General features: G+C 42.0%; 1 protein-coding gene across 10 annotated transcripts in view; it reads left to right on the plus strand.

Annotated features, from left to right (window-relative positions):
* The window catches only part of MCF2 (MCF.2 cell line derived transforming sequence), a 103486-nt gene that overhangs the window by 41473 nt on the left and 48255 nt on the right, over window positions 1–13758 (plus strand). For 7 of the 10 annotated variants that reach the window (XM_082717576.1, XM_082717567.1, XM_082717569.1 and 4 more), the window contains 2 exons: window positions 11765–11884; window positions 12701–12817. In XM_082717576.1, coding sequence (XP_082573702.1) covers window positions 11765–11884; window positions 12701–12817 — 237 coding nt within the window. The remainder of the gene's footprint in view (window positions 1–11764; window positions 11885–12700; window positions 12818–13758) is intronic. The other 3 variants (XM_082717570.1, XM_082717573.1, XM_082717574.1) reach the window with 1 other exon arrangement.

Consider the following 13758-nt stretch of genomic DNA (forward strand, 5'->3'; position numbering starts at 1 on the left):
GCAGCATGGTGCTATAGCACAGACTGAGGCTGAATGGGGCTTTTAAGGACAGATGGAGAGAATGGAGATGTGTATTTGCATGAATTGCCTTGATGTGATTACTGTGATATTGACAGGGAAATGTGAGGGAGTCCAGGAGGTTGAACGTGATTTCAGAAACCTGAATGTGATTCAGTTGGTGAAGAAGCCTCATTAGTGAGGTTATTTGTGTCAGACCATATGAACAGTTTTGAATCGTTGGGCAGACTAGCTTTAAATTGCTAGTTAAAATAATAGCTAACAAAAGGATTCATCTCTCTTTCACTGTGGTCAAGGCGAGGATGTTTTCGTGGACAGGTCTGGAGCCGACTTCATCAGCATCTGAAAAGGCATTCATGGGTATTACTTACCGTTCAAGTGAAAAATTTTAAGTCTAATGATTTGAGATATTTCAGATTTCATCTGTTCTCCAGATTCCAACTTTAAAGATGCAGGATTCTAGCCTGTTGACAACTTTTTTTTTTAAGGGAAAAAAAGTGACTTGCTTTTCGTTGTGGATTAGGATTTAGAAACCTCTTCTTTCAGAGAGGTTTCAAACTCTTTTGTAATTAATTTTTTTCCCTTCGTTGGTTCACTTGTATGCTAAATTCCCAGAAAATTTCTAAAGTGATATTTAGATGTATTTTTGGGAAATGTGAAAGAACATTGGCTAATTTAATAACTGGTCATCTTTTAAATGCCACTCTTTTTCTTTGAAAACTTAACATTATTGATGTTACCATTTAAAATATAACACTTGCTCATTTAAAAAAAAACCGAGGCAACATACAAAAACAAAGTCAAAATCAGCCTTAGGAAAAAAAATGACATTTGGAATCAAAAGTAAGATAAGGCAACTAAACCAGTATGGGTTTTATTTTTGCTGGATGAGAGTTAATATCACTGGGTAAGTGAATGATTAAAAAGCTTTTAGGACAGAATGATATTTTAAAAATTGCAGTTGAAGATGTGAATCTTTTTCTATTGACAAAATTGTATCTTCAGCTCTATGCATGATTTTGTACTTGGGAGTAAATAGTTTCAGACTTTAGACAGACAATTTCTAGTGCACAGGAAATGCCTGTGTATGTGCTTAGCGGTATTGGGTGCAACTGACATTGGTACTTTTGTTATCAAAAGAAACTGACTTAAACTTTCTGGAAGTTCCTAATTCCTTTATATACATAGATGTTTTCTCAGTGCCAAACTTAGTTCTGTCTGTATGCACATATGTTAATATGCACACATGTAAATACAGCACACGAGTTCTAACTGAATAGACCTATCTAGTCTGCTGCTGTGCTACACAAGATACAGGTTACCAAGGAAACCATGCATGGCTACTGAGGTGAAAAGGCACTGAGTCTAGTTAGAGAAGGTAGGATGTGTTCATACTGGACTATTACGCAGGTGACATTCGTTTGGACCTCAAGCAAGAGCATATGTTTCTTTTACATTGTTTCTGTCCTCCATTTTTCTCTGCAATGAATTACTTTAAGTGGCCCCTAGGAATACATATCTTGAAATGAAATTTATTGGATTAAGTTCAAGACCTAGAACTATAGTGGAAGATACATTGGCTCTGTTTACATGTGTGGGCGTGACCAGAGTGAAAAATTTGAAACTTGCTGATGACACCATGGTTTGACCTTGTGGGATCTCTGGAGTTGGGCTGATTTTGGAGGCTATGAATAGGTTTCACCTGAAAGGATGGGACAGTGGATCTAAAGTCCAAAGAGAGGATTAAATGGGTCACTCAGTGGAAATCACGATGACTGTGGCCATTGAGAGGGAGGGGAAGAGAACAGACAAGAAGGGCAAAACCTCTAGGAAGGAATATCTCCCAGGACTGTTCTGCCCTGAGGTAGAAAATGAGAAAACATTTTCATAGTAATACCTAGAGTAACTGACAAGTGCGTATAAGGTGTATGAACCGCCTCTCTTAGATGCCGCACAAAGGATTTAAATTAGGTTAATTTCCAGACTCTTGTACTGAAATGATGCATCAGGTTTATGCCTTTTGTTGTTACTGGCGTTCTGACTGCTGTAAGGGCCATGTAACGGGAGAATTTGAGGGTAGGCTTGAGAAGGGAGTAAATCATCTCTAGGTGGGAAAGGAAAGAGCTGGTTAATTCTGTGCCCATTAACTTGAAGAACCAGTAAGAGCTGTCGCAGAGGGCTGGGGCAGGCTGGGGAGTGGCCCTGTGCAGTGACTAGAGAAATGGCTCCAAGCCCTGTTGAAGGTGGTTAGCGTGTTCATCTTACTGAGGTGCCTTTAAGCAGTCACATGTTGACACTCCAAAAAAAAAAAAAAAAAAAAAAGCCTGCAAGAAGCTTTTAAAAAGCAATGCTGTTTCCTCTCTTATGCCGTCTTTCTTTTTCTTTTTATAAAAATACAAACAAATTAAGGCTGACCTTTGCCCACATCCCCTTGCTTTTTCGACAGGCTCTCAAAAACGATTTATAGTTGTAAAATGTAGGGTTTGATTGTGGAAAAAATAGAAATTGTGCTTTTTCATGTTTATATAACCATACAGATTAGAGATTCTTAAAGCAGCACAGCAAAGAATTTAGAAATATAGTATCCCCAAACAGAAATGGAAAAGCTCGGTGGTCTTGAGTGATCTTCGCTGTCGTATAAGTACATTGGAAACGCCTTATGATAGGTGGCAGGTGGTTCATTTAAATGCTAGTTTTAAAGTGGATTTTCTTGAAACCTTTAGACAAATATCTGCATATAGAAAAAAAGGACTTTCTATACCTATGTGTATGTTCACACTTGAATACATGCAACCTGATCTTAAGTCCCTATGGCCGTTTGGGTTAAAATTTCTCCAGCGATCTGTCCCCTCAAGATTCTCCTAGCCAGCGATCACAGAAGACTATATAGTATGGATACTGGCCTGCATTCAGATACATGAAACATTATGCAAACTGGTAGTCCAAAGATGTGTTTTGTTTAGACAGATGTGTCGAAACACTAAGATTTGTCTAGTTTGTTTCAGCAAACTTTGAACTTGTTTCCCATCTTTAAAAATCCTCAAGTTTCACGCAAATCTGGATTTCTGGCTTATTTTGAGAAATCAGTGACTTGGCAAAGCCCACCTTTCTGTCTTACATTCAGCTAAAACTGACTAGTGAGTGCCATCCCTCTCCCAGCACCCGATGCTTTTCAGTTCACCAGAATCCCCACCATTTCCTATTACTCCTCATCATCTAGGGAGAGTGTGAGTTGTCATTTGCTTCCTCATTCAGGCTGTCTTTCAATTAAACCTGCCTACTTCACATGTTTACATTGTCCCCCTAACACATGGTAGGCATTCAGGTTTGTCACCTTTGCTGTAGGTTTCAGGTTTAGACTCTCAGCCTTGAAACTGATCCTTGTACAATCTTTGCCATGCTTCTCTAAATTCTTCCTGTTGCTCCCTTTTCTATCCATTAGGAGTTTCTCCAGAGGAAGGAGAGCTAAAATGAAAAAAATGCATGTTGTTTTTGTTTTCCAGCCATAGCCTGTTTAAGAGTCTGGCTCTGCAGTCAGGAGAACCTGGGTTCTTCATTCTGCTACTTCCAAACTAGAAGTTCTCAGTGTATTAGCGCCCAACAGCTGCTGTAACAACTACAAACCACAAACTCAAAACAACACAGATGTGTTCTATTAACAGTTCTGGGATCAGAATTCCAAAATAAGTCTCACTGGGCTAAGAAGAAAGGTGTGTTATTAGCAGGGCAGTATTCCTTCTGGAAGTTCTAGAAGAGAATCCATTTTCTTGACTTTTCCAGGTTCTAGAGGCTGCCCATATTCCTTGGCTCATGACCTTGTATCACTGACCTCTGCTTCTAGTGTCACAACTCCTCTGACTCTCCTGCCTCCCTCTCTGTTTTTTTTTTTAAAGATTTTATTTATTTATTTGACAGAGAGAAATCACAAGTAGACTGAGAGGCAGGCAGAGAGAGAGAGGGAAGAGAGAGAGGGAAGCAGGCTCCCTGCTGAGCAGACCTGGAGATCATGACCTGAGCCGAAGGCAGTGGCTTAACCCACTGAGCCACCCAGGTGCCCCTCCCTCTCTGTTTAATAAGGGTCCTCGTGATTACATTGTTCCACCCCAATAATCCAGAATTATCTCCCCATCTCAAGATCCTTAACTTAATCATATTTACAAAGTCCCTTTTGCCTTATAAAATAACATAATTTTCAAGGATTAAGATGTGGACATCTTTGGGGACTCATTATCTTGCCTACCACCGTCAATTTCTCCAGTTGTGAAACGAGGATAAAAATAGAACCTAATGTATGGAAAGTACTTAGCGCAATGTCATAATAATACTCATGATGATCATAATTCTTATAATAGTGCTTTCAGTAGAAAGCTATATTCTTACCCATGGTTACCCAGCCAGTCTCCTCTCTCCTACCATAAGGCCTTGAGAGGTCCTGAGTATAAATGAATGTGTGTATTTGAAAAATTCTGTATTTGGGGCACCTGGCTGGCTCAGTTGGAAGAGCATCGGAGTCTCGATCTCAAGAGTTGTGAGTCTGGACCCCATGGTGGATATAGAGATTATTTAAAAGCAAAATCATAAAAAACACAACTTTTTAAAAAAAGATTTTACTTATTTGTCAGAGAGCACAAGTAGGGAGAGCAGCAGGCAGAGGGAGAAGCAGGTTTTCTTGCTGAGCAGGGAGCTCGGATGTGGGGCTCGGATATGGGGCTCGATCTGGGATCGAGACCTGAGCCGAAGGCAAACACTTCACTGACTGAGCCACCCAGGCGTCCCTTGAAAAAACAACTTTACAAAATTTTGTATTTGAGTCTAGTTGACACACAGTATTATGTTAGTTTCAGATGCACAGCATAGCGATTGGACACTTCTTTGGGCTATGCTGTGCTTTCCACAAGCATAGCTCCCATCTGTCACCGTATAACACCACATAGGATCATTTTCTGTATTCCGTGTGCTGTATCTATACACACACACACACTTTTTTTTTTTTTTTTTTTGCTAAAAAAAGCTAAGGAAAGTAGTCGTTCATGTGAGGTTATGGATTTGCTCTAACTACACAGTGTGGCAAGCACCTCTTTAGGTTCAGGATAAGTAAACAGGAACGGGGATCAAAAAATCCAGTACGTCTGGTTTGCATGCGGGACCTGATGGGCGCGAGGGATGGAAATACAGGGTCTGAACTGTAGGATTTCATTTTCTAAAAAAACATGACTGACCAATCAGATGGGGTTGTTTGAGGGCCACCCAGCTGTTTGGTGGTTATAAAGCTCTGGCCTACAAGGTATTTATTGCTCCAAATGGCTATTAAATTTGAGAGTAGCTATTAGTTTAACAAAGCCCATGTGTTCTAGGAGGATCCACATGGTAGCAAAATAAAGATTCTAAAATTACCGTATAATGAAAAACATTGTAAATGTAATTATACAAGCACTAGCTGAAGTTTTCCTCCTTGATAATGCATTTTCTTTAAAAATGCTAATTTTGTGGGCTTTTTGTGACGAGCAAATCACTAAGCATTTTGAAGGAATTAAGGAAGGAGAATGTATGATAAAATAATCAGGAAGTTTTACTTAAGAATGATTTAATTAGAATATAGAATTATCTTTAGAGGATTTTTTTTTTTTTTTTACAGGTGTCAGTGTTTGGGATAAACCACTTTTTCAAATACAGGGAGTAACTGATTTTTTTTTTTAGATTTTATTTATTGATTTGAGGGCGACAGAGAGAGAGCACCAAGGGAGAGGGAGAAGAGATTCCCTGTTGAGCGTGGAGCCTGAAGTGATCAAGCCTGGGCTCGATCCCAGGACCCTAAGATCATGACCTGAGCTGAAGGCAGACGCTTAACTGAGCCACCCAGGCGCCCTATAGGCAATAACTGATTTAATAAATAGCTAACAGGGGTGTGTGTCTGGCTCAGTCAGAAGAGTGTGTTACTCTTGATATCAGGGTTGTCAATTTGAGTCCCATGTTGGGTGTAAGAGATGACTTAAAAATAGATGAATAAATAAAACTTATAAACAGTAAATAAAATGAAATATGAAAAAAATTAGCTAACATAAAATCCCTGATTTATCAGCAGACGGATATCCCCAAACCCTGCCTGTACTTGTTTTCCTATGGATTCTGCGCACTGGTTCTAGTTTTCTCTCCTCTCAGCTTTGTTGTCTCCTGTGTAATTCCTTGTCCTTGGACCTAGCTGCGGGACAGCCTTGCTCTCCGAGGAATGGCAGGCTGAAGACCGGGGCCTTACCTCAGCCAGAGAGCTGCCACGTGGCCTTCTGTGTTTCTTTTTTTTTTTTTTTTTTTAAAGATTTTATTTATTTATTTGTCATAGAGAGAGAAGCGAAAGCAAGCACAGGCAGACAGAGTGGCAGGCAGAGTCAGAGGGAGAAGCAGGCTCCCCGCCAAGCAAGGAGCCCGATGTGGGACTCGATCCCAGGACTCTGGGATCATGACCTGAGCCGAAGGCAGCCGCTTAACCAACTGAGCCACCCAGGCGTCCCGCCTTCTGTGTTTCTAATAGTGTCCTCATCCTGATTTTCACTCTGCAGCCCCTGACGGCTTGGGAGGTGGGCCAGTATTCCAGGCTTTCATTCGCTTAGCCCGAGGGCCTTGCATCTCATCTATGTGAGACCAGAGAGTATGACATTAAGGAAAAAGTCAGAGAGACAAGGATGATGAGACCAGGTCCACCTAGAGTCCAAGACAGAATAAAGCAGATTTTGCTTGAAGTGCTGGCAAAGGTAGGGTGCTTTCAATTTCATTTAAGAGGAAAAAAAGTAAAAAGGCAAGCTGGGTCAAGCCTGGTAAGTATAATAATGATTCTGGGAATGTGTCTATTTGAAGAAGAAGGAAAGGCTTTGGGGCGCCTGGGTGGCTCAGTGGGTTAAAGCCTCTGCCTTCGGCTCAGGTCATGATCCCGGGGTCCTGGGATCGAGCCCCATACCGGGCGCTCTGCTCAGTGGGGAGCCTGCTTCCTCCTCTCTCTCTTTGCCTACTTGTGATCTCTGTCAAATAAAAAATAAATAAAATCTTAAAAAAAAAAAAAGAAGGAAAGGCTTCACTCCTAAAGAGAATGGGGTAGAAGCAGACTCCGCTGTCAGTCTAAAAATAGGTCCAGAGTTCTCGCAAGTTTCTGCCAGCCTCCCCCTCAGCAAGCCTTTATCGATAACCCACAAGTTTTCTACCTAAACCCACTTGCCTTTAGGTCCAAGAATCCTTGGTAAAATTTAAAAACGATCTCTTTATTTTTTTATTAGGTTATGTTAGTCACCCTAAAGTACTTTATTGGTTTTGGATGTAGTGTGCCATGATTCATTATTTGAGTATTTTATTTTAGGGTTTATAGAATGCCTTTATATTCATTATTTATTTTAATTCCTACAGTAACTGTAGGAAGTATGTACCCTGTTTAGCATAAAGTAAAATGCACATCATGTACATGCTGTAGGGTAGACTACACATCCTTCTGGGACTCTGTCTCCTTCCAGTTCTCTCTCACGTTAGCTCTGTTCTTTGACATAAGCCTCCTCCAGCCGCAGGGCTCGTGGCCGCAAGTGGGTCTTGAACTGCACCCTCTAAGCTTTTGTCCGGCAATGCTAGCTTGAAGAACCCAGGGCAGGGCTTGGGTCCTCCTGACATCAGCTCTTCATCCACTACTAATCAGGGTGTGTTGGGAGGGCGAGGTCTTGAAGAAAGAGAGAGTTCTCATTTGGACCCGTATTAACACTAGGAAGAGACTGTGTTTGGACTGTGACAACAGAATATCGTGCCTGGCTTATAAACAACAGGTTGGTTTTTTTTTTTTTTTAAAGATTTTATTTATTTATTTGTCAGGGACAGAGAGAGAGCGAGCGAGAGCGCTAGAGAGCGCATAAGTGGGGGGAGCAGCAGGCAGAGGGAGAAGCAGATTCCCTGCTGAGCAGAGAGCCCAGTGCAGGGCTCGATCCCAGGACTCTGGGATCATGACCTGAGCCGAAGTCAGACGCTTAACCCACTGAGCCACCCAGGCGCCCATAAACAACAGGTGTTTATTTCTTACGGTTCTGGAGGCTGGAAGTCCAAGATCAGGGCGCTGGCAGTTGCGGTGTCTGGTGAGGGCCTGGTTTCTGGTTCATATATGGCTATCTTTTCTCTGCCTCTTTACGTGGCAGAAGGGGCGAGAGGGTCTCTCTGGGGTCTCTTTTATGAGGGCACTAATCCTCTCGTGAGGGCTCCGCCCTCGTGACCTAATCACCTCCCCAGTGCCTCACCTGCTAAGTCCCTCACATTGAGGGCGGGGTTTCCCCGTGAGTTTTGGAGGATGTAACCATTCAGCGTACAGCAGAGGACGAGACGTTTCTCACGAAGGGAGAGGGTAGCACTCACGTGGCCGTCTGGGGGAGTCATGATTGGACAGCCATCCCCATTTGTGTCTATTTGTAATCTGAGTAATTCATTGATTTAATTTTAACCTCTTTTCTTTCACCTATTCGTGAGTCTCACACTCAGTCCTCTTCCCTGCTCTAGTTCTCACTGCCACTTAACTCTGGATTTATGACCCTCTCAAATTGGACTTAAAGATTTTATTTTTTTTTTAAGATTTTATTTATTTGAGAGAAAGAGAACGCAAGTGGGGTGAGGGGCAGAGGGAGAAGTGGACTCCCCGCTGAGCAGGGAGCCTGATGCAGGTCTTGGTCCTGGGACTCCGGGATCATGGCCTGAGCCAAAGGCAGATGCTTCACTGACTGAGCCACCCAGGTGCCCTGAAAGATTTTATTTTATTTTATTTTAAGATTTTATTTATTATTTGACAGACAGAGATCACAAGTGGGCAGAGAGGCAGGCAGAGGGGGTGGGGGAAGCAGGTTCCCTGCCGAGCAGAGAGCCCGATGTGGGGCTCGATCCCAGGACCCTGGGATCATGACCTGAGCTGAAGGCAGAGACTTTAACCCACTGAGCCACCCAGGTGCCTGAAATATTTTATTTTTAAGTAATCTCTATACCGATCATGGGGCTTGAACTCACAGCCCGGAGATAAAGAGTCCCATGCTCTATCGACTGAGCCAGCCAGGCGCCCTTGAAATTGAAAATTTAAAAAAATTTTTTAAAGGTTTTATTTGAGATCGAGAGAGAGAGAGACAGAGAAATAGAGAGAGAGAGAGAGAGAGAGAGCGAGCACACAAGTTAGAGGGGCAGAGGAAGAAGGAGAGAGAATCCCAAGTAGACTCTATAGAGCCCGACTTCGGGCTGGATCCCAGGACTCTGAGACCATGACCGGAGCCAAAATTAAGAGTCAGATGCTTATCCTACTGAGTCACCTGGGTGCCCCCCCTCTTGTTTATGAGAGGGAAAAAAAAAATCCCTAGTTTTTTAAAAAAAAGATTTATATATTTATTTTAGAGAGAGAGTGGGAGGAGGGGCAGAGAGAGAGGGAGAAGGAGAGAAGCAGACCCCCTGCTGAGCATGGAGCCGAACGTGGGGCTCAGTCGAACGTGGGGCTCAGTCCGAAGACCCTGAGATCATACCCTGAGCTGAAATCAAGAGTCCGAGGCTTAACTGACTGAGCCACCCAGGCGCTTCCCACAAATCTCCAGTTTTAAATGTGTCTTTCCCGAAAGTCTAGGTCTTACACCTCAGTGAAAGTTACTCTTTTTGTTACTAGACTTTCGTTTCTAAAGCAGGTTTAGGGTCACAGCAAATCAAGCACAGGAAGTGCAGAGTTCTTATGTAACCCCCGTCTCCACTTTGTAGCTTACTAGTGTTTGTTTCATAGTTCTGTTCCGTTATGAATATTCCAGCCTGCCTGAACGATGGCTCATGTTTGTCCCTGTTCTGCTTTAATCCATTGTTTGGGGGCCGATGACTCAACATTTCCAGTCCAGCCTTCTTTCCCTCTGGACTTGGCCACATGTCTCTGTGACGGCCATCACCTGGATGTGCTGCTGACCCTTCCAGCCCCATGTGTGCAGGATTGGGGAATCAGTCTCTTGTCCCCCTTCTTAAAACCCACTTCTTCTGGAGCACCAGACTGGTTCAGTTGGAAGAGCATGTGACTGTTGATCTCACGGTCATGGGTTTGAGCCCTGTGTTGGGTGTAGAGATTACTTAAAAAAAAAAAAATTTTTAAGTTTAAAAAAAAACCCTTGCTTCTCCTGTGTTCCCCATGTCAGCAAGGGTCTTGCCATGCACCCCATTACTCGAGCGATTGGTTATTGACTGGTGCAGTCTCTCGTATCAGACACAGTCTGTCATCGTGTCTTACATATTGTACCTCCTAAATCCTCCACTAATTACTGCAGCTGTTCCTGCGTTTCAGAAACTCATCAGCCCTGATCTGCATTACTGGGCCGGCCTCCTAGCTCATCAGGCTGTTTCCACTCTTGTCCAAGTCCTGTCCTTTCCTAAAGCCAGAGCGATCCTTCCAAAATGCAGATCTGACTATATTGCTCTGTTGCCTAAAACCTCTTAGAGTCTTCCCTTGCCTCCAGGGAAGAACCCAAGGTCTTTCCTAATCTGGCTCCTGTCCATCTTTCTAGAACCACTTCCCATTGCCACACTCCCTGGCATCATTTTCCTCCACCTTTCTTGACTGGGACCTACTTCTCAGGATTATTACCAAGAGGTACTATGATAAAGTTACAAGTTACTTGACCTAGTAGGCATTTGATGTATATTGAATATGAATATTGGCCCATATGAATATTGGACCATACTATTTTAAATCTCACTAATTTTACATAGTGCCCTCCTGGTCTTGTAGTAATTATGTCTTGGCCGCCTAATGCATCTTAGTATTCTAGAAACATTAGTGCTCCAGAATGACATTCTGACCCAATTAATTCCTTTTTATGCTTCAGAGAGATTGTTTTGACCTTCCTAGGTCTAGGATGCCCTGTACTATCACTTCCTGTTGCATAGTATTCTATATTTCCTTCATCTCACTTACTAACTTGGGTTATAGAGTGACAGTTATTGATGTATGCACTGGTAGACTGTCATTTTCTTGCAAGCTGGGTGGGGACTACATCTTATTAATTTGGGCGCACTGAATGCTAATGGTGCGTGACAATCATGCACTTAACTTCAGGGAGTGGACATGGAGATGATACTCAGTGAGTGTTGCTTGGGTGAAACTAGAAATAAGATTCCACAGCACAGGTTGCTTCCTTTTTTTTTTTAGTGCAGGTACACAGTATTGAAGCTCCTTTTGGTTTGCAGGGTTATCCCAGGATCCTGCCTTTCAATTCTGTTTCCCAGAGAATAAATGCAATTCAAGTGCAAATGACTAACTTTAAAATGAAGTTCAAGGGTGGCTCAGTGGTTTAAGCCTCTGCTTTCAGCTCAGGTCATGATCCCAGGGTCCTGGGATCGAGCCTTGCTTCGGGCTTCCTGCCCAGCAGGGAGCCTGTTTCTCCCTCTCCCACTCTCTCTCCTTGTGTTCCCTCTCTCACTGTGTCTCTGTCAAATAAATAAATAAAATCTTTAAAAAAAATAAAATGAAGTTCAAGAGTAGAATTCTCTGTAACTTGGGATTTACTGTAGTGTGAGAAAATTCCAGACTGTGGATGTTGCGAGGGTCTGATCTGATGACCTTACACTAGTTTTATTTTCATTTCCATGTTTGTAGATTGTATCAATATCCTTTTTTAAAGTTTTGTCCTTTTAGTGGCCTTTATTACTTTCAAAGTCAGTTCCTTTCATTACATATTTTCTGCTACGTGCTCACTTGAGTGGATGTTTTGACAGTTTTTTCTTTCTGCAGGTTTCTTTTCCTGGGAACTTGCACTTGGTTTTGGTTCTGCGTCCTACCAGTTTTCTTCAACGAACTTTCACAGACATTGGATTTCGATTTAGCCAGGAAGACTTCATGCTCAAATTACCAGTAAGAGTATTTTATTTAAATGTTTTTTCTCTCTTTAATTCTCATAAAGAATTTGTACCATGCTGTTGATGTTTTACCTGTGCTCACAAAGCATTTAGAAGAGAAAGATAGAATTTGTCTTCCCAAACTATAAATTTGAAATGCCTAAAAGTCTTGCTTTTGTTGTTAAAATAAAGGAATAGTCTAATCAGTTTATAATGAGCAATTCCTTTTGAAAAATATCTTTGTCACATATGTTATATATATGTGTGTGTGTGTATGTATGCGTGCGTGTGTATAAAATAAGGACATTTTATTTTTAGAAAAAAAATTGCGTGTGTGTTTTATGTATTTGACTCCCATGAACTTACATCCTGAGCTAGTTCATAGTACCATGATCTTTTTTTAAAAGCTATTTTTATACGTTTACAGGGTAAGGAATAGAGCCCTCATAAATTGTGATACTTTTGCAAAGAACAGTCCCTCCTCCTAAGTTCTAACTTACCGCATTGAAGCCCTTTTACTTTGGTGTAGGCGTAACATTCTTTCAGAAGGTTGGCCATTAACAGTACAAAATATTAGATCAAGGAGAATTAGGTATTTGGGTTTCTATGGAGATCAGTTTTGCTTTACAGAGAAATGTTTCGTAAATGAAAATGGTTACTACCTAAAGAAGGTAGTGCGTACATGTGTGTGTGGGGGGGGTACAGGAGAGGACTGTTAGAACCATTTATATAAGATAACTTTGTGCTGATGAATGCTGAAGTTCATTGTACAGTTGAATGGAGGGATGCCACGAAGGGCAGTTAACGGTATCTTTCTTGCTTATTTATATAGGTGGTTATGCTGAGCTCAGTTAGTGATTTGCTGACATACATTGATGACAAGCAGTTAACCCCTGAGTTAGGCGGCACCTTGCAGTACTGCCACAGTGAATGGATCATCTTCAGAAATGTATGTTGTCTTCGCCCTTACTGTAGAGCCTATAGTTCGTATTCACCTTTAAATCTAGTTCGAGAATTTTTTTTCCTCTTTGGGAAAAACAGGTATCTGGGGCGCCTATTTTTGAAAAACATATAATTCAACATCTCGATTTTCTTTCAGAGGAAATATTTAGGAATGCTGCAGAGTCACTGAGGATGGCCATTGAAGGAGGGGCCTAGGGAGTAAGGCGATCATGCTCCGCCCACCCCCTCCTGGTGGCCTTGTAGTAACTTGAAGAAACAAAGGGTTTGGGTTCAAATTTTAGCACTGCTGAGTTTTAGCTATATAACCTGGCACGAGTTATATATCCGCTGTGTCTTGGTTTTCCCAACTATAAAGTGGGAATAATAGTACTTTAGCTCCTAGGGCTACTGGGAAGATCAAATGAGAGAAGCAGCCCTCAAGAAGTGTGAGTAGTAGTATTCCTCTCGTTCGAGTGATGCTTCTGAGGCTGTTAGAATGATAGCAGAGATGCCTTCTGTCCGAGAGATTTACAAATAGGCAAGGGCCCCGTGCCTCAAGGTGTGAGTTTATAGCGTAAGGCTCTTTACTCCACATCCCCGAGATTAGGGAACCCTTCTGAAGGAAGTGATATTGAATTAAATCAGGATTCTATGTTCATCTTTATTTGTCATTCAGCAGTTCTGTTCACTCATATGAAAAGTGTATTGTCAAAATTAGTGGTGTCTAGCCTTTAATAACCCATGAGACTTTAAATGAAAGAGCAGATTACCTTGAGCTGCATGGGAAACATAACCTTTATATGGTCTCTACATGCTGCCCCCCCTTTTTTTCCTGAGTAATTGATTTTGGAAACAATCAACCATACAACCTTCCTTGACATTTTAGGGCAACAGGGCCTTTGGGATCACAGTTTCAAGTCTTCTGCCTGAATGAATTGTCGTGACCAT

The sequence above is a fragment of the Mustela nivalis genome (assembly GCF_964662115.1).
Source record: "Mustela nivalis genome assembly, chromosome: X".
NCBI lineage: Eukaryota > Metazoa > Chordata > Mammalia > Carnivora > Mustelidae > Mustela > Mustela nivalis.